This window comes from Grus americana, chromosome 1 (genome assembly GCF_028858705.1).
Source record: "Grus americana isolate bGruAme1 chromosome 1, bGruAme1.mat, whole genome shotgun sequence".
NCBI lineage: Eukaryota > Metazoa > Chordata > Aves > Gruiformes > Gruidae > Grus > Grus americana.
Window position 1 is genome coordinate 210,977,244 of NC_072852.1, and position 22,253 is coordinate 210,999,496.

The 22,253-nt window shown below is 39.6% G+C and overlaps 1 protein-coding gene across 2 annotated transcripts in view; it reads right to left on the bottom strand.

Annotated features, from left to right (window-relative positions):
• TMEM135 (transmembrane protein 135) overlaps positions 1–22,253 on the bottom strand; it is a 187,208-nt gene that overhangs the window by 58,879 nt on the left and 106,076 nt on the right. For both annotated transcript variants that reach the window (XM_054813467.1, XM_054813476.1), the window contains one exon: positions 5,702–5,748. In XM_054813467.1, the coding sequence (XP_054669442.1) occupies positions 5,702–5,748 (47 nt within the window). The remainder of the gene's footprint in view (positions 1–5,701; positions 5,749–22,253) is intronic.

Here is a 22,253-nt window from a genome sequence, read left to right on the forward strand (position 1 = left end):
AAAAATAGAAGCATTAAAGAGAAGCATGCTTCTGTTCCAAGACACTTTAAAAAATGGTGCCTTTTTAAACAAATCATACATGACATCATATGACATCACAAATGAGTTTTTTGAGTAAGTGATGAGTATTAAGTTCCCATGGAGTTCAATGTCACCTGAACACGAATTCCTAAAGATAGGGGAACATTCCTCTCCCCAAACACTCTTCTGTACTTAAGTTTTTGAGGAAAAAAAAAAAGGGTGGAAGGGGAATCCTGCTTCAGTTATGGTTATCTATATGTGTGCATTAACTACACGTATGGCAGACTGCACTACAGAAGTTACTGTGTACTACCATTATCCACAAATGAGTGATGCATAATTTCATCACTTTCACTGGTGCTGAGCAGAGCATTTTGAGACAAAACACAGGTACAGGTCAGCGGAAAAGTACCAGAAAAAGAGGATGGAAGAGAAGAAAGAAAGAAAAAAAAAAAAAAAGACACTAAAATATGCTTCCTCTGTCTGTAAATATAACAGTGTTGCTTGTAAACCTATCATCTGCATTTCAGCTGCTTTTTTCCTAGTATATTCTTCTATTTTTTTTGTCCTGTCTGCTGACACGATCTTATTTTTTTCCCCTCTTCAGTCACTCTCTCCTTCCCTCTTCCTACTGTCTTCCCTTCTATACTGCTCTTCTGAATTTATGTTTCATTCTGACTCCCTTCTCACTTTATCTGTTCCTGCAGTAATTATTCCTGGTTTTTCTTCTACTGTTTCAGTTCTGCAACCTCGCTTCTTAACTCTGAGATTTAGCACCTTCTTTCTCTTGCTGTCCTGTCAGAGATGCAATAACGTCTGAAGCGTTCAGCAGAGTTTTGGGGAAACTCCAGTGATAACTATCAAAGCTGCTTGGTGAAGCTTTCAGCTGGTGCAAGACATCTGCCACAGGATGGGCTGGGAGGATCAGGGGTAGCAAGTCAATACGAGGACAAAGCCTTCCAATAGAGAGTAAAGGGCAGGCATTTTCCAACTGGAGAAACTCCTTCTATTCCAAATGACAGGAAGATTACCTGAATACTTCAATTTTTTAAATAATAAAGTCCCCAGAGCCATTGCACAGGCTTCTGAGCTTTTCTGCTGCTTTGGAGGCAGAAATCAGACGTGCGAGGACTGGCAGTCAGAGAGAACATCAGCAAATTATAACTGCCTGTCCAAAGGACAACTACAGAATTTGTTCTGAAAATAATTCAAGACAGACATTATAATGAGATACTAAGAAATTTCATTACAGTAGCAAAAAGGAAATATTCCAATAAATGGAGAAGAACTTGTCTATTCTTCCACAGACCGAGACTCATACATCTGTCATAGCAGTATGTCCTACCGGTGAGGGTAGGAAAATGCCCACATGAAGGGAGAGGGATGATCCCGTTACAGTTACGTGCCATATTGATTTTGTTCTCTTATAATGGATAACCATCAACTGCAGCGCTGACCTTCCAGAAGCAACACTATGCAAGCTCAACTTAACAGGCTGTTATTAACATGGCAACCTGAAAGATATCCTGAAAGTTGTGTGATGTATAGAATGTATCTTAATTCCTCCACGAAGACGACCGTTTTGAACTTCCCAACTCAACTTCTCATGTTACAGGTTCAGTAAAAATCACCTTAAGCCATGCTGGCATGCAGTCACTTTAAAATGACAAAGGTCCATGTGAATGCTGAAGAGCATCTCTGCTTTCCACGCTTGTCCGCATCACTTAGCTCCGCTGGCTTGTACCACTGATACCAGCTACTGTGCATCATGGTACGAGCTGTGCAACGGAAATTATCCAGCCCCAAACCACACAGAGCAAAAATAGTGGCTAAACTCAGTTCACCCTGGAGCCGTCGGGAATGCTAGTGCCAACCAGAGCGACCGACTGGGGACCGTCATCACTTTTAAGTTCAGAGAACCTGATAACCTCGGATAAAGCAATTTATATGAACTCAGAAAATAAAGACTACCTTGCTTTTATTTCCTGTGTCAATTTACTCCCAAGCATCAGTGGTATTTTGGTAGCATAGAGGTATACTGACATTAAGTCTCTTTTTAGAAAGGTTTTAAGCTTCACCATTTAGGTATTAGGATTTAATGATGAAAGGGATTATATATGATCTTGGTGACCAAGACTGCTACTGCTCTCGGCACCCTTTTGGATGTTTTGGTGCGGTGGGGAGGACAAAAAGCCACCCTGGGAACAGAGCTGGTTTGGGATAAGGCAAAATAGAGTTTTCTGGTTTTCAGGTCAATAAATGCTCGTTAGCAGTAAACAGTGTTTTATAGTCAGTAGGAAGAAGATATTCTACAAGCCAAGCAAATCTGACTTTGAATAAGGTGTTTTTTCTGAAATAACTAACATGATTTTGTCAGTTTGATCCGCTTACGATCAGGAAAAGGCTTAAGTAATTTTGAGTCCTTGAACAGAGGAAATGCAGTTTAACGACTCTCCCAATTCTTTTCTATTTTAGACGAGAACAGAGATGGGAAGATTGCCTCCCCGGAGCTCTGGATAGATCCACAGAGGATTCCTCCGAGGGCTGTCCAAAATCTTACCAAAGGGACTCAATGATGAATTCACATATGGGATAAGACAATGACCAACCCACGACCCCATTCCAGACAATCTGGACAAAAACTCTGAGGACTGATCGAGTGATATCTCTGTCGTCTGTCTTCCTCCTGAGTAGTCGTTCCTCTCCTATTACATTTCTATGACTTTCTATGACTAGAAATTGTAGAAGAACGCTTTCATTTGGTGTGGTAGAAGAGTCACATTTCTCCCTCTACTAATTTTCAAAGATGCCCCTGCCCGCCTGGACCTCTGATGTGTTCCCTGCCTCTGCCTGCCCTCCTGTCCCCACTCCATACGTTCTACAAGACTTGGCGATTTCTACAGCACAGAGCTGTAATGTGGAATTTTTTTCTAGGTATACCTTTCAAGTTGCATTCAACAAAGCACAGCATGGTTATCCTCCTCCAAAGGCTTTACTAGCCACTGTCTTTGACAGCTTATTACATTAAATTTTCACAGTATGACACCCACTGATGCACATCAGCAAGTGGAAGAGACTCAGGAAGTCAAATATTCCTCTCTCTACATCGTAAAATCTATATAATCCAAAACCTGTACCTACAGATCTGAAAGGATAGACAATCTGTAGCCTCGCCAGGGAATCTTCTCACTGCTTCCTTCTTAAGATTTCCTTCCTCACTATCTAAGCAAATTCATCCCTGCTGCAATTTATTTTTGTAAGAAGAAATGTCTTGCTCTGTTATCTCTTATCCTTTCTATCACAGTGATCGAGAACAGGCTATTTATTCTCTTCCTCTTTTCAGCAGTTTTGTATGTACATGACAACAGTTATTCCACCACCTTTTTTTTTTTTTTTTTTTAATTAAACAACCACAATCCATCATTTAAAATAAACCATGTTTTCCAAACTCCAGATCACTGGAGAAGAAACACTGAGCTTTCTCTGCCTCTTCCATATTCTTCTTGGAATAATCAAAATAGGACACAAATAATCAAAAAGGACACAAAAATGCACCAAGAGCTTCTTAAACTAAGTACAACAAAAAGACAACTTTATGTACCTCACAAGCTCCATACATCCCGTTATGGCGTTTCCCTTGTTACTGGAACGTGACATTGCCGAATTAGCTGGCAGAGTGCAACAGCTACTGCTGGGTCTTTTTCAGTGACTTGCTCCCAAACCATCTGATTGCCCACAGCTCCTTACCTGTCAATGGATTACCTCAACCTTGCCATTACTAAGCAGCTTCATAGTTTTTCAGATCGTATCTCCAGCTTGCATCTATCCAAATTCCAAGTCTGTTCTGCAAATAACTGCAGTTCCCAGCCAGCAGTTTTACCTACACATGTAATGACCATTTCCACTGTCATCTTCGGCATTATTTAAATATAAAAATATCAAACAATGGAGGACCTGAGTAGGTGCTTGTCAACACAGTCAATACATCCTCTGTCTGACAGTCAACCTCTGACAACTCTGTCCGCATATTATCCTGAGGGTTCTGTGCTTACCCAAAGGTATTTTCACACAGAAAATCTATACCTGGTAACTTTAGGGAAGTACCACGTGAATCACTGTGAAGAAGTTCTAGTCATGATACCGATTACATTCAGAAAGAAAAAAGAAAATAAATTGGTCTGTGTTAATTATTTTTGATAAATTGACTTTGATTCACTGTTTTTATTTGTGTTTACAAAAAAATGACTTTGATTTCTTTTTTTCCCCCTGAGAATTAAACTAATGGTCTTATAACCTCCTAGTCCTGTATTTTAAATCCTCTGTTACAACACCCGAGACAAAGGATTCAAATGCTCCTGATGACTGTTCAACAGGATAACCATCAACCCCAGCATGCAGGGACTAATCTTACAAGAGCCCATTCAACTGCGTTGCTGGGTCAGGTCAGGGAGGAATTCACCAAATACCTCTGGGCTCTGATCAGTTCTTGTTTAACTTCCAGGTTGTCTCTAAAGCACTGGTTCATTACCAAAGACATAAACAGGAGACAATTAGCTTCCTCCAGAATCGTACAACACTTACAGCTTTGACAAGCATTTTAGTGGTTTTTTGGTTGGTTTAATCAGCATTCCTACAGACAGGTGTCTAACTTCAACGTTACAAGTCAAATTCCCCGAGGCTCTTTGGCCATGACTCTGGGAATAAAAACAAGAAGAAAATAAAACAAGGAGAAGACTGCCAATACAAGGGTCTTGATGGGTGGTAGATGAAAAGAGGAATGCTTCTTCGAATCCTCTAAATTAATAGCTTTCCCTTATCCACAGGCTGTTCTTGGCCAATATCCGTAAGTAATTCGTAAGTAATGGAATTACAAAAAAAACCCAAGCTGCAGCTTCCAGAGTTTTGCAATTACCAGGGGATCATAAGGCTTGGAGAACCATAGATGGCTACAGGCCACAGAAAATTCTAAGTGAAAGGGTTCTAGTCAAAGGTTACTTCAGCAAGCAACTTTCCAGCTTGAGATATAATAAAGAAAATTTCAGAGGTCTGGTATTTAAAAGGGAAACATTGACAACGTACATGACTTATTACATATATCTTGCAAACCGAGAGAAAAAAGTTATTAAAAATTGGTGTCTCATCCAACTCCACTACTGTATGTAGTAAAAAAGGAGTACAACTGATAACTTGGGAAAATGTATGTGGAACTAGTTTATTCTGAAATTAAAAGAAGGTAGTTGCACCTGCATGCATGTCAAATATTTGATATTATTTAAGACTGTAAAATCTTGTATTCCTGTTCTCTATTTTCACAAAAAGAAAAAAGTTATCTTCCCTGATGTAAGCTATTTAAGAACTTACACAAAAAGCAGTGTTTCAGTCATTTTCATACTATGTAATGTTAGATCTCCAGGGTCTTAATTATGAGATGAGAGGAGGCTCTTTAAGTAATCAGTATAATCACCAGAAGATTTAAAGCATTTAACTCTGCATTTCCCTTTTTAGCCCAATTATGTTCACAGCACTGGGGTTTTAATGCCATGGAAGCCCCCTACTCAATTCAGAAAGCTTGAATTGAGAATATACAAATTTTCAGATGAATACCAAAAATCAAGTAAGCTCTTAGAAACACTGTTTAAAATGAGCTTTACAAACATAAATAGATATACGAGCAACATACCTGAAAAAGAACATGAACAGAGCAGCCGTGATGCAGAACAAAAGGACCTACAAGAAGGAGAAACAGTGTTATTACATAAAACATCACACTACTACTGCATGTTCCCGATCGTGAAGATTTTACAACTCTTACTACAGAAGTTACACTTTCTTTATATGCCTGATGGGCCAGAATGAAAGCTTGTCTGAATCCATCAAAAAGGATTCTCCTGTTTCTAGTGGACTTTGAGCCATTCCTGTAGAAGTTAAAAAAAAATACAAAATCCAAACCAGGGTAGTGGGACAGACACAGCAAACGATGCCACTTAAAACAGTCTTGAATAAAATAATAAAATATTAATAAACCAATAGAATGAAAACAATGAAGCAATAGAATGGAAATTTAAACATTACATTTTGTCTGCCTGTGCTTTTGTGATTTATTCAAATATCATACTGCTGGTTTCAGTTTAAAAGGCAGGACACTGAAGCTGTCTGTACAGACAGCTGCTTCTGCTCAACTGCTTCCCAGCAAGTTTGAGAGGAGGTAATTTTATTCCCAAACAACAGTAACTTCGTTAATACTTTACTTTATTGAACTCACTTGGAATAATCCAGTCTTGCTCTAGATTATAAAAGAATCAGTGAGCAAATTTAGCAGCTGTGCAGCACTGAGAAGGGAACGTCCTACGTCTTCCTCCCACCCCCTCTGCCCCCAGCTCAGTGCTCTCACCTCCCTCCTCACCCTCACGGGAGTACGGGGGGAACTCCTCTGAGAGCGAAAGAATGGGGGGGACTCGTTGGGGTGCTGCGTGAATCCCTAACGCAGCTGCTGACTGGAACGGAGGAGCCTGCAGGCAGTTCTCAGTTGGTATCGGTGACTGTGCCACCTGCGCGGCCTTGCCTTTGTTAAAAAGTGCAGCAAGAACTTGTCATACAAACATCCTCCTTGTTTGATGGTAGAAATGATGAATTGTTTCCTTGTGAAAACATCCCTCTACTCCACTCTCGTGAGACCCCACCTGCAGCACTGTGTCCAGCTCTGGGGGCCCCAGTACAGGAGAGACATGGAGCTGTTGGAGAGAGTCCAGAGGAGGCCATGAAGATGATCAGAGGGCTGGAGCACCTCTGCTTATGAGGACAGGCTGAGAGAGTTGGGGTTGTTCAGCCTGGAGAAGAGAAGGCTCCAGGGAGACCTTAGAGCAGCCTTTCAGTACCTGAAGGAGCCTACAGGAAAGATGGTGAGGGACTGTTTATCAGGGGGTGTAGCGAACAGACAAGGGGTAATGGGTTTAAGCTGATGGAGGGTAGGTTTACATTAGATATTAGGGAGAAATTCTTCCCTATGAGGGTGGTGAGGCACTGGAACAGGTTATCCAGAGAGGTTGTGGATGTCCCCTCCCTGGACGTGTTCAAGGCCAGGTTGGATGGGGCTTTGGGCAATCTGGTCTAGTGGAGGGTGTCCCTGCCCATGGCAGGGGGGGGTAGGAACTAAATGATCTTTAAGGTCCCTTCCAGCCCAAACCATTCTATGATTCCATGATTCTAACATTTACTATGTAAACTACCCTTTTTTTCCTTTTCCTTAACCAGCACTATCACATTTTATTATTCTGCATCAAAAGTGTGAACATCTGAAATCATTTTATGTGAAATCATTAGGTAAGGTGAGGGCAAGGATATATTTCAATTCAAACTATCAGCAAAAGTTGACATATTTAAACTCAAGTCCTACTTAAAAAAATGTGCCCTAATCCTCTGAAGTTCAAACCATATTTAATCATTCAAACAAGAATCATCAATTCTTTGGGTGCCATTTCTGGGAGACAGAAGGGACAAGAAGCCCATGCAATAATATTGAGAAATAAGTGAGAAATGGCAAAAAAAAACCCAGTTTTCGCAGGGCAGAGGGGAGTGAGGGAAGTATGCTTTTGCAAATTAAAAACATTCATTTCATTAGTCTTTCTTTCCCTTTTTACTTTTCTTAAATGAGTCTGATAACAACCTAACAAGTATATATGTGTACATCGCTACGATTCCCTCTGAGCGCTCTCTTCTCCAGGCTAAACCACCTCAGCTCTCCTTGTCTGAGAGATGCTCCAATCCCTTAACCATCTTTGTGGCCCTTCACTCCAGTATGTTTGTATCTCTCTTGTACTGGGAAACTCAGCACTGGACACAGCTCCCCAGATTTGTCTCACAGGGCTGAGTAGAGGGGAAGGATCACCTCCCTCGACCTGCTGGTAATGTTTCTTCTAATGCAGCCCAAGAGGCTGGTGGCCTCCTTTGCTGGAAGGGCTTCTTGCTGGTTCATGTTCAGCTTGGTGTCCACTAGGACTCACGGGTTGTTTTTTTTTTTTTAAAAGCTGCTTTCCAGATGCCCCAGCATATACTGGTGCCTGGGTTTATTCCTCCCCAGGGACAGGACTGGGCACTTCCTTTTGTTGAACCTCCTGAGGTTCCTGTTGGCCCCCTTCTCCAGCCTGTTGAGATTCCTCTGGATGGCAGCACAACTACCTGGTGCGGCAACAACTCCTCCCAGTTTTGTATCATCTGAAGCTTGCTGAGGGTGCAGCCTGCTGTCCACTCATTCAGGTCATTAATGAAGATGCTACTGACCCCACTATGGACCTCTGGGGTACACCACCAGTGATGGGCCTCCCGCTGGACTTTGTGGGCTGATCACAACCCTTTGAGCCTGTCAGTTCAGCCCAGCCAGTTCTCAGTCCACCTCACCATTCATCTGTCATCAATTTGTCTACAATCTGTTCTCTGTTTGGCAAAATCTGGGCAACTTAAAGTAGTTAAAGAACTTGCTTAATCAACCTCTATAGGTATCAGATGTCTTCCAGAACTTAAAAATATTATTTGAAAAAAATAAGATGTGGAAGACCTTGGCCAGGCGGAAAAGAGGAAACTGTTGACTATTTTTGCAAATGAGAAGTTCAGGGAATATAATATGGTCAACCAGGCCACTCCTAATATCCACAACTACACTAGAATAAATTATTTGAAACAACCAGTTCATAAACACCTAGATAACAAGACAATAAGAAACAACCAACACAATAAACAAGTGAATTGAAACTACTGTAATTTTTTTCTTTGACAGATGTTTTAAGGAAAGGAGCAGGTGTAATTTATCTGAACTTTAATGCACCTTTGTGGCAGTTGCATACATTAATTAAGTGAGCGGGCACAGAGATGCTCAAGAACACTACAGGAGAAAACTCTAATAGTTAGCAGTTCATTATCAAACTAAAAGGCATTTTAACTGAGGTCACCAAAGAGGTTTTGCTTCCTCTTCAGTAATGCTTTGAGATTATGTCACAAATTCACAAAATCCTCTAGAGGCCAGGTCTTCACGCAAAGTGACTGAACTGCCCAAAGTCAACAAGATGAAATTCAATAAAAACAAGTATGAAGTACTTGGCAGAAGTCACACAGAAAAAAAAGTGAGAAGAAACAACCACATAGTATAACAAATTCTGCAGAACACCAATAAATAGGTGCCAGTAATGCGAGGCTGTGGAAAGCGCTGTAAAACAGCATTATGGAGTCTTTTAGAAGCAGAGGAGGTAAGACATCATAGTGTATTACCCTAATGAACTGGTGTGAGCAACACCCTGCAATATGTTGTTGGGCACCACTGTTAAAGAAAAGCATAGACAAAACAAGACAGCCCAGAAGAGCACGATGAAAACATAAGAGCACGATGAAAATAAGAGCACGATGAAAATAAGAGGTATGCAATCCTCGACTGTTGGGAAACTGCTTAAACTAAAAGAAGAGGTAGCTAGTGACGAACATGACAACTATCCTCATATAATTGTCATATACTGATAAATCTGTCTCACCGAGTACTGAAGGAAGAAGGCAGAGCTAAATCATCTACAGCGAAGAGAACGTAGGTTAGGTATCAGGAAGAGGTCTCTCTACAGGGTAGTGATAAACTAGACCCAGTTGCCTGTGAGACTGTGGAAACTCCTTTATCAGAAGCATCTAAGAGGAGCAGAAGCAAACACCTCCCAGCAATGTTCTGGGCACGGTTGACACTATCTCCCCAACAATTACACAACCCAAGTACAGCAAGATGTGCAGCTAAACCAGAGACTGTTCTACACGAAACGCACAGCCCAACGTGGAAAGCCCAGTCATTGTCGTCTTGTCTTAGCACCAAGAAACAGCAGGCAAATGGTCACTGTGCTCCAAAATTAAGCTACTTTGAAAATAAGCCTTTTTTTCAACTTTTTCCCATTCTATACATTTTTTTTTTGCAGCATCCTCAGTACGACATGCAATATCTATTTTAGATTTTAAAATTACTATAATAAAAAAGAAAAAAATACCAAGGTCTACGCAAATATAATTCTAAATATTGAGTGAATTTAAGCCTTAAAATCTAAAGAGCAGGAAATCTCATTTGGGATTTTTCTTGCAGAGTCCATCACCTTTTGATTTATGATACAAGGACAACAAATTGCACTTGGCAACACACAGACCTCGAAATTTTCCAGCTGCAGAAACAGATACAACAAGCAGACAACCTGCCCGTCTCTAATGAGAATGACACACCCTAAATATTATAACATTTTTAAAAAGATGCACATAGTTACAAGGAAAAATCCCTATGGTCCAGAACAGGTTAGCATATTTGCTGTGTAAGGTGAGCACTGTAATTTAATTGGTTACATTATACTTTACTGTACTATATTAAATCTTAATTAAAAAAAAGAAGAAAGTTGCTGACAAAACTTGAGGTACTTTTTCCAGATCTCTGTGGGCTGACAAAGCCAATATTTGTTTCTATTTTTTTTTCAAGAAAGCTTAGCCCTCATAAACAGCACCATGAAGCAACATGCAGCAGTTCCCAGTCCTGAGCACGAACCAAAATGCTCTGGCTGAATTCTGTTACCAGCAGCCCCAGTAACACCCAGACAACTTCCCCTCACAGCCAGATCCACAGACAGAAATCTTGGCCCAGATAAAGGAAAAAATAACATTGACAAAACTATTAAAACTACTCTTGAGTCTCCTGTATTCAGTTTTTTTTGTGGATATTTCCTAATCCCAAGGTTAGGTACATTCTCCTTAAGTACTTTCATTATAGTCAGACTTCCTGAGGTAAAAAATCTCAAACTGGAGGCTGCTGGTTCTCCCATAGTCAGAATAAGAGTAGGGCTGAAGTCTGGGATAAAGTAACGTGTAATTAAAAAGAAAAAAAGCACTGCAGATACACATAATCTATGTAAACGAAGACGGGAGGAGGGAAAAGAGGCAAACGGGTGCTATCAGCTGGTAGAAGCATTTAGAGCTACAGCTCAACACCGAACAGGGTTAAACCCAGCTCACAGGAGACCTCAGGCTGTTTCAGCCGCTGGCACACCAACGCTTGACTTCAAGCACACTCATGAAGCCTGAAAACCATCGCCTTCTTGATCAACCACTTCACAATGGATGCGAGAACTATGTCTATGCTCAATGATTTTAAAAAAAAAAAAAGTTACTACCCCTTGCTCTTGAAGGCTGTATGCTGCAGAAAAAAGAACTGTCAGCTAAGGTCTGTCTGAGAAAAATTTTATTGGTAAAAATCATGGAAATTTAAAAACCCAGTTAAAAAGAAATCTCTCCAATAATTATTACTTGAGCCAATTTCTTCCAAAAGTTACAAAGAAGGGAAAGCGGACTTATTATTATTTTTCCATACATATTATTTGGTCTACTGAGAAAAACCTAGCTTTACCCGTAAATCCATATGGCTACGCAAACAGCGCTATAATTATATTTTGGTGTAAACCATAGCAATTTTTAAACTGATGGTTGTGGTTCCTAAATTTTACTTCAAGGTATGTTATTGCTCCAATAAAAATGCTTTCTACAGCTCTTATAATGAAGATTACTTCTTAAGCAAGCTCCCTTCTAATAAAATAAAAGAATTAAAATAATGGAACTACACATGCAGATTAATGTAATGGCCTCGTACTCCAAGATCAAGGAAATAAATGTGCATGGAATATTTCTTTTCTACCTGCACATTACATAATTTAAACCATAGCGTTAGAATCAATGAACTGCCTTTAGAAAATGTATACACTATTCTTTTCCAATAATAAAATATCTGGTTAAAAAGCATAAAACTTTCTTTAATTTTATAGTAGTTAAAGGGGATGGAAATCACAGAATCCTTCTGATTAATTAGACAAAGATACTAGAAGCCATTTAAAGTTAGTTATGTGAAAATAGGTGCCACATTTCATTATGTTCAGCCACCTGAAATCTGATCTGATGATCACTCTTACTAACGTAAGCAATTATTTTTTATTATTATTTAATGCCCCGGGCAAAAAATTATCATCGTAAATAATTACCTGATGGATTTAGTCACCATTAGGTGACAGGGCAGTTCTTGCCTATGACAGCTACATCTACACTTACACGTGGTACAGAGGAAGGCTGTAACAGCCACTTACTACTAGATTATATCTGCAATGGGTTTGGCAAGCGGTCTTCCTGAGCATTGAACTAGTTTCTATCTGTTCTGCTCTCCACCTCAGTTCTCCACTTACTGTCCCAAGTGAGTAAAAATCACAATTTTATTGTGCTCCCATCACTTTTTCCCCACCTCTTAGACTGCTGGTCTTTTTGGGGTAGAACAGTGGATTCTCCTGAAGCAACACTACCATAACTTCGTTCTCACCAGTTAGATAAAAAAATGCAAAACAACTCAGAAGCAGCAGCAGCAAAGCAATTTAATGCCCAGGATACATAATGAGGCTTTGGGCAACGTGGTCTAGTGGAGGGTGTCCCTGCCCATGGCAGGGGGTTGGAACTAGATGGGCTTTGAGGTCCCTTCCAACCCAAACCATTCTGTCATTCTATGACTTGCAATAAAACTAAACTGCCAGTATCTCAACGCTTTTGGCTTATTCAGGAGAAGATGCAGATATGGCTGGAGCATCACTACAAGAGCTTGGATGAGTAAAGATGACTATTTAATTTGGTACAAAAAACAAAGTATGATAGCTAGAACCTGAAGTCTGTCAAATTCAGACTAGTAAGATGGCAAGTTTTTCTCTGGTGAGCAGTATTAATTAACAAAATATGATTAGACTGTTTTGTGTACACAATGCACAATGTGGTGAGAGTCACTGGCCAGTGTTAACCAGTATCCACCTGGATGATTATAATGGTCTCCTGCAGTGTCAGCATTCATGAAAATAGTATTATTGATGTGTGTCTTTAAAACGAATGCACTACATATATTAACATGTATTTGTACACACCTCTGCAAAAGCTTCTGAATTCATTGCTTTCATTTAAATTTCAGTACTGAATAAAACACGTATTTCAGATCTGTCAAATGACTCATTACGGCCAAAGTGAAAATAGAGTGAAAATATAGCGAAGTCTGAAGGGAAAATATACTCCCAAATCCTGCAGCAGCTCCGTCACCACTGCAACCTTCCAGCTTTTTGTGTCTCAGAGTCTCTCGTGCCTCTCTCCGAGGCCAGAGCCGTCTCACAGACAGCACCTCCGAGGACCAAACACTTCCCTTAGACACAGCCAGGGAGTTTTGAACGACGAACCTCTGTATTTAGCCACAGACTCCTTAGATTTCAATCCCCCATGGAGACAGAAGGAGCCAACAGGGAACGCAAAGCGCTCTGAGTTTCCCCAGGTCTGGAACAACTGATATTCCGAGTCCAAGTTCTGACACAGATTTAACAAAACGCATACGTCATAATCAAATATTTTACTCTCAGTACCTGCTGGGTAGGAATATGTACAAAGTTTGGCAGTGTCTGGTTACTCTGAAGTCATATACTACTTCTCTTTTACACATTAATTGAAAAATTGTGATCTACCTTGTTTTTTAAAATTACCTTTAAAATAGTAATCTTTATAATATCCCTTATTTCTCTATCAATAGCACCCTTCAATTCCTAAGAACTGCAGTAGCAAAAAGGACCTATTTGATTCTCAGTGTTGCCATTGCTTATTAAAGAAGTCACAGTTCCTGCACGGCAACATCATTACTGAAGTTTTTAAAACAAAGGTGAAAAGGTATTTCATGTTGAAAACCGGTAATTTGATTTTATACAAAAGCATAATAACTTATGGAAAATGGTAGTTGCCTTTTACCAAACTCAAATTTCTGGTGATCCCAAAAGACATATGCCAATTGATAATCCTGAAATGGAACCACCTCTCTCTGGACATTTCAACTTACGCAGTATTTTACCTTTCTATAGTAAATCCTGTTACATCAAAACCTTTGTATCACCTGGTGTCCTCCTCTACTTGAAATCCACCAAATTTGGGGAGAATTTCATGAGCCATCAAAAAAACTATTGTCATAATCTTGGTCATCCACATAATGATTATTTTTCTAGTTTAAATTAGGTAACTTCTGAAGCAGTGCAACTTTGCTGCTGCTTTAAAATTGACAGGCTCTATGAAAATGTAGAAAACAATTTCAGATCCCTATTGGGCACTTGGCCAATTTGCTACACCTACACCACTTCAGCTCTTAGAGGCTCCTGATTTTCTTCCTGCCAGCAAGCCTCAAGCAATCTCTAGACTGATAAGATCAAAAGAAACACTAGTATGTGTTATTGAACAAGAGATTATATAAATTCATGTTAAAGCACTGTTGTTTGATCGTGATTAAATTATTACAATTGGCAAATGTCGAAGGTAACTGAGCCAAGACGGTGAGCACCTGCCAGTCTCAGAAGAGCATGAAAGAATAAAAGAGAAATTAAACCCTTGATTTTTCTAGTTCACAAATTCCATATATATATCTACATGTGTAGTTAAGCACTTCAGCACCCTTCATTTGTTTTCTCCAAAAACACTTGTCAAGTCTCTTCCCCTGTTTTTCATACTCTCTTAACCCCAGCAAACAAAGCTACAACATACTGTGACGGAGCCACGACGCAGTCTTTCCTAAAGCTCTTGACGCGAGCCCACTGCTTTCAAGGACACACAACGCTTGAGAGACTGCAGTACAAAAAAGTAATTGTCAAATGAAACAGCAGTACCTTACTACTGCGCCTTCCTAAAAGAGCAAAGAAGAGCCGTTTCACGGCGTATCATATTGGAAGAGCTGGGCCAGGCTCATTTCTGAAACTAATCAACCCTTTGACACACAACTCGCAGGCGGCTCCGACACCGAGCAATGGGGACACAACTCCAATCCTATTCTGCATCTTCTGGTACTCCCAGGTCTCCGAGTCACGCCCCAGGCTATAAAACATAAACCCTCAATTATCAGCTACAAAAACATCGTTGTGTTAGGCTGCCACACAGCTGCCTTCTCGTTTCAAATAGGATCTAACTGGGGAAAAATAGCGCGCGCACAAATATATATACAGAGAAAGTAACTACAACACCTTAGGGCTACAAAGACATTAAATTATTTGGGAGGGTTGCTCTTTCCTGAATTAAAAACCCCCTATTGATATGGCTTACTAATAATCACAAGAGGAAGAAAAGAACAGGAGGAAACTCAAAGCACCGTACCACTCAAATGAAAAACTACCTTCCTGAACCAAAATACTTGGAATGAATCACAACAAATATTTTAAAGATAATGACTTCCAAAAAAAAAATCAAGTCTCTTATTTTTTCTGTACTGTAAGGTGCATTTAAATTAAGCAAATTTATTTTTTTCCCTGCACATCTGGCTGGATAACACTATGGACTCAACTGCTCAGTAGAGAGACATGTAGAGTAATGCGTGCATAACTTACAGCTTAAAGAGGATCAACAGAATTGAAAGGCATGATGCTTCCTTAAAGACAGCTCATTTTTAAGTAGTTATCACTCAGTAGTAGGACTAAAATGAAATACCCCAAAAATAACTGAAGTCAATGAGCATGTCTCCAGTGACCACCAAAACACTGCATGAATATCAAAGGAGAGGAAGGTGCAAGCATCAGAGGGGAGGGGAAGAAAATAATGTATAAAAGCTAGAGACTTGGTGTTGTTCATCAGGAGGACTGTGCTCAGGGCTTCTGCAAGGTGTTTATGCCAGGAGGTCTCTCTTCTGCTCACAGCGGCACATGCGCTCGCACACCCAGCCACGCACAATCAAGCACCCTTCTCCTAAAACTACCTTGATACGAAGCACCAATACATTCAAACATGAACAGAAACACTGTCAAACGGATTGCTGTGGAAAGGTTACACTTGAATTCTGACCAATAATGGAAAAATGAACAGCTTCAGTGATTAGTCCCTACAAGAGATGATTTTTGCCATGAGACATGGTAAATTCTCGGTTTATACACCACAAGAAATGTATTTAACATGACACTGCTGCATTTTGAGTTCAACTCCCATTTCCTGACATAGCTCAGCTTTAAGGCCCCCAACCATGACTTTAATACTCAGACAGTTGGAGGTTTGGGGGCTTTTTTGTTTTTGAGATTTGCTTTGGTTTTGGAGGCCTCTCGAGAAAATCAGCATGTCCTCAGCAGGGCAAGTCTTGCTACATTAGACCTGCCTGGGTGGATGTGAACTTCGATGACTTTTGAAACCTTGCTTTTCATTATTGTATTTTAATAGAATAACTAACAACTGTTCAGCAGATTCTGTATCTCATTTCTAATTACCAGGGAATATTTGCAGTTACATTGATCATTTTTTCCAATAGTCGCAAAGAAAGTTGTCACAAAGAAAATTTCTCTGAAATTTTTTGAAAGCCAAGAATTTGACCAATGAGAACTTTTCACATGAAACAAGTAGACCAAAGAGAAATCCCCTACCTTAGAAGACTTCCTATTACTTGTAAACTAGAAAGCCTTCTTAGAGCTTTTCAAAGGAAGGAATCTAGAAAATTCTCCATAAAACAAATGCAAAACATTTCATAGAATCATAGAATGGTTTGGGTTGGAAGGGACCTTAAAGGTCATCTAGTTCCACCCCCCCACCACAGCAGAGACACCCTCCACTAGACCAGGTTGCCCAGTCACTAAAAGCGTAAGTCCAGCTCTGTTTAAATACCCAGGTTGTCTCTGTCTGAGAATGAGGAGTAAGACAGACAGACAAAGCTGGACACAAGAACAACTCAATACCTTCCCGCTGTGACAGTGATTAGACACGAAGTGGAGTCATACGGTCACTTGTAATCCTTCACGGTGCTCAGGCACTCGGAAACTGAAATACTTCAAGTTTCTCCGCCTTTCAGACATGAACAGTCTCTAACTCGTAAAAGGCTAATTGTGGTAAAGACTGGTGCAGGAACCTAAAGTATTTGATCAAATTCTTCAGAGATCACTTAACAAAAATAAACCTTCTTCCCCTTTCCAACAAAGGGTGTTCTGAAACTAAGAAGTGAAACAAAAATTAGGGAAGTATGTTCTTAACCAAATTCTCACCAAAAATATTGTGTACAAAGAGAATTAATATGCTTAATGTTTTAAAAGGCAATATCATTGAGAAGAACAGCCTTCATGAGACTGAAAATTCATATATACATATATATATATATATATATATATATATAAAAAAAGGACATGCCAGAGTCAGTTCAGCAAAGGACCACAAAAATGATCAAGGGCCTGGAGGAGAGCCTGAGAAAACTGGGGTCTTTAGTCCAGAGAAGAGATGCACGAGGCAGGGGTATTTTAGCAATGCATACAAATTAATTCCTGGTGGGGGGAATTAAGAAGACTAAGCTGGACTCTTCTCAGCAGCACCCAGTAACAGGAAAGCAGGCAACGGGCACAAGTGGAAATACATGAAATTTTGTTTAAATCTGAGAAATAACTTTTGGATTGTGCAAGTGGTCAGGCACAGGAACGGGTTGCCCAAGGAAGCCTCCATTCTTGGGAGGTCCTCAAAAGTCAACTTGACGAAGCCCTGAGCAACCTGCTCCACTGGACCCTGCTTTGAGGAGGGAGGTTGAACTAGCTGATCTCCAGAGGTGCCTTCCAACCTCAACTCTTCTGTGAGCTGGAGAAGTACTAGATCCTAGAGTAGCCTAGCAAATTGCATTTGCGTACAGTCTAGATCTATATAGAATCTGTACTGAACTACATTATGAAAAGAAGCATTTTCCTCCATGATTATTAAAAAGACATATCTGTTTGCCTAGTGATTTTTCTAAATCAATGATAAATCAACACAAATTAGAGAGAAAAATGTTTGGAACAAAGAACATCACATAATGTAACAAATCTAGATATACATTATGCCCTTAATGCAATTATAAATAGCTTAGAATAGTGCCAAAGTAATAAAATTGTAATTCAATCAAGCAGATGGATGTTGGAGTAAAATTTAGAATGCAAAGATTTCAAAAGCTGGTTTGCACTCCTGAACAGTAACTGGATCTTGCGACCACTTGCATTCATTACTGGTTTTACAGATGCAAATGTTCCCAGTAACTTCCCATGAGCAAAATATCTCATTGATTAACCCTCATTGACTGTGTGGTCCACACCCATCTGCTTCTGTTCAAATTACTTTGACAAAAATAATGTAGATGCTCTTTCATCTATCTATAATTAAGGCCGGTTTTGTGTCAGGATGTTTTCCTTTGGAGTATTTTGGTATTTCTACAGGAATTTAGCAGCCATTTTACCTTTCCCAGCTTACAACTGAGCATACTATAACTTTTCAGGGTATTTATAACAACAGAATTGGTTTTAATTCTTCTTTAATTACAAAGTGTAGTGATATCAAATCACTGAGCTTATCTAATTCTTGTTCAATTCCCAAATCTAACTTGTAAGCACCAATGCTCATTTTTTATTCCTTGTTCTATCAAATCATTTGCATGAGCTATTTAGTTGCCTTGCCTCATTCTTCCCTTTCCTTTAGCATTCATGGTCTTCTTATCAGTGTGATTTGAGTTATAAATTTCCTGTACTTAAAATGCCCAGTTTTGGGCAAATGCAACTTTCTCTGGTGGTGTTTTCGTCCTCCTCAAGTTACACAAACATGTTCCTAATCCAACTTTGAGCAGCGTAGGTTTTTATCAGGGAATAATATTCTCTCAAACACTTGAAGCTGAAATTTTTTTCATACCAAATCTGTTCTTGCCAGCTTTCTCCCATTAGCTGAAGCGATCCTCATTTCTTAACCCCAGAAAATAAAAAAGCCCTACACTTAGTTTCCTCTTTCTGACCACATTAGTTTGCATGCTAGTCTGACACAGGCAAGGACATTACATTTATAATCATTAACTCTGTCAATTAAAAAAACTTACACAGAATAAAATGTTTCTACGCTTTTGAGTTTAATTTCCTAAAGAAATGAGAGTTCTTTGTCCATCAGTCTTCACCTACACCTCTAGAACTCGCAGCCTGGTTTCAACCAAATTCAGCAAAGCAACATGTCTCAAGGAGAATGAATTACATTCCTGCAAGATCCACTGAAACTGGCAGCTGGCTGGTGGAGAGAGGCCGAAATTAGTGTCCTCACCACCAGCAGAACTTTCTGCCGGCACATGGAAGTCATCTCCTCCCTTTGGTCTGCTGTTTTTCAATAAAATCGCTGAAAATAGTAAATAACATATATGTTATACCTGCAGCTTAGTCTTGAGGAAAAAACAGACAAAATAAAATTACTTTTATGTTAAATAATACCCTAAATAACATGCCATGCTTCTGAATACACCACCAAATCTATGCATACGTTCTCAAGAAACTTTAAATGATAAGAGAAATAAATTTTAGCATTTGTTCTACAGGTAACTCCAACTTTATCCTAAATTATGCCAGGAATAGCTTTAAAATATATGATCGACAAGGAGCAAACTTTTCCATGTTCCTTTAAATTCACCACGCTATATCAGAGCAAAATACTTCTGAAATACCTGAAACAGGCCCGTTTAATTGAATTTGGGGCCCAAAATGCTAAAATGCTATACAAGGCTTTGTTCTTGTTAAGTATTCATTCACTTCAGAACTACAAATAACCTGCAAAATTACTGTAATTTTAAATTTTCAGATATTATACATATTATACATATATATATAAAAAATTATATTTATAGTTAACATACGTTGCAGGGTCCAGGATAGTCACAGGCAACGCATGCAAGTGTTTTGTATTATACCGCTGGACCGTACAGAACCAAATTTAAAACCTACACTTTAAATCTCCATCTAAGCTCTAAGATTGGGTCACTGCGATCCTACGAACTGATGACTTCTTCATGACGGCCACACATTTTGCCGTGCAGATTTGCTCGTCACTGGGTCATGTCTCAGTTCAGGCTGAAGCTTCGTGAATTACTTTCAGACAATTTACGTAGTCACCGCTCCTCCTCTCCGGCACCTTTTTTATTTTGCTGATTACTGCCATGTGTCTTCTGCTGGTGCAGAGATGCACAGAAAAACAAATCCTAGACCCGATTCATCTGAAAGTAACTATTCACCCCTCCCAAAGACTGAAAGGGGGCAGGGGCAGGCAGCTGGGGTTCACACCTACCTAAATCAGCTTAAGCCACACCAAGATCAAATCGTAGCCTGTTACACCCTGCAAACTCCTAACGACACAGTCGATTCAACCAGCATGATTTGAACCTCCCATCTTTATAACTTTGATGAATAAATGTGAAGTAGTTGTGAACTGCAGATGAAAGTACATTGAAAATGCAGAGTTGGAAATACACTTGAAATATAACATTGCAAATGAAAACTACAAAAAAGCTCACATCTCTAAATATTAAATCCATATGTAAGCTGAAATTTATATCTGGTTCCTTATCCTACAAGAGCATTACGAATGTAGTAAATACTAAAATAACAATAAATTTTCTTAGTCGTCTGCGCAGATGTCCCATATTAGACTTCTGAACACAACTCCTTAGCTTATGTTACAGACATCATCCAAGATTTCATCTCCACCATGAGGATTTCTGCTTGTCTCTTCTTCTTCCAGAGTTCATAATCACCGAAGAATTACAAGGTTTGATATTACATTAGTATCCAAAAAGGAACTGCAAAAGACATTTGTCTTTAAAAGTTTACAGGTGCTGAAATAATTTCAATGCTGCAAAGCACACGTATTAAAATAATATTCCAAGCATAACATTCTGTGCAAGGCAGCGTCATGAAAGCCACTGTCTCCAGCAATTATTCATACTGGTGAAAATCATAAACAGTATCAGAACACGATGAAATTCTGATAAGCACTAAAAACTGGTAAAGGGACAGGTTTAAAGGAGCAGAAATAAACTATTTTGGTAATTCAGAAATAAACAGCAGGGTTTTCCCAGTATTGCAACTGCTTAACTATTACTTTAAGTAGTGTATTTGATAATTAGAGTTAGACAAATTTTAAAATTACTAAAGATTTTAGCACACTCAGACTTACTCTAAGTTAGTTACAAGTAAATAAGTCTTACTGTAAGTTAGTAAGCCCGTAGCTGCCCTCTCTGTTCTACTGGTGAGACTGGGCGGCAGGAAGGAGCTGAGGAAGCCAATACTGCAGCCAGGAGAAATACGCATTAAAGAACGTGCTCAAGAACGGTGGATTTCTTTTCTTAAAAATGATATATGACTAGCAGTCACCTATTACAAATGGTTTATATATATGCATATACAATGGTATTTTGGTGTTTACTAATTGAAGAAAAATATTTAAAATTGATTATAATTATTTATGTTTATGCGTAAATCCTGGCACCTTGCCTATGATGTCATTTACCATCACTATTTCTGTACCTCTCCACTACTTTGGCAGAGTTTTCAATAACACTGTGAACTACAGGCACTTCTTTGCAAGTAAGAGCCCCCTTGAGAACGTGAGGAGGGGAAATAGCACGGTACGCTAAAATGCCTCTCACGTTTCCCAAGAGAGGAGCCTCCACAATGTAGAGCTGACACTAGTTGTCATCGAAAGATACAGGTAACTCCTCAGGGTAATGAGGGCTCTTCACAATTAACGTTTTATGTAAGCATGCTAGGAAAGACATATAATCAGAATTATTTAGAAGGGAGTGAAAGCAGAGATTATGTTATCTGTTGAATGATGGAGTTCATGCTGCGATGGAATGACTTTCCAGTGAAGTTTCCTGAGAAGGCACAGACACTTCTGTGCCACAGGAAAGGAAGGACTTAGCAAGCTGAAGAAGTTCTTGCCAGAGATGTCTACTCCATCCCGCTGCCAGAGGTTACCTTCTATTCAGCTTTGCCTCGCAGCAACGAAGCAGCTTGTGTGAGCGCTCAGCATCCTCCTCACTGCGGCGAGCCAGGTAAGGGAGTCACGGTGTCGGTGAGAGCTGTGCAACACAGAGCTACTCAACTGTGCTGCGAAGACCCTCTCGTTCGGTCCTTTGAACTGTCTCCTGCACGGAGACTGAGTGGAAAGAGGAGATGCTGAGCAGAAGCTAAGAGAAGTACTGTCTGAAACCGTTCTAGAATGATTCACAGCACCTTTCCCTAAGGTTTTAGTAAGCTTTAAGATTCTTAGACCTAATAAAGAGAAGCTCAAAACTGATATGGAAATGAGTGGAAAAATAACGGTGATTTTCTGAATTACTTATTAATGTACTTCTTTTTAAAACATTATACAGCAAAGGCTCGCACACTAGGAAACACACCTTTTTATTCTAT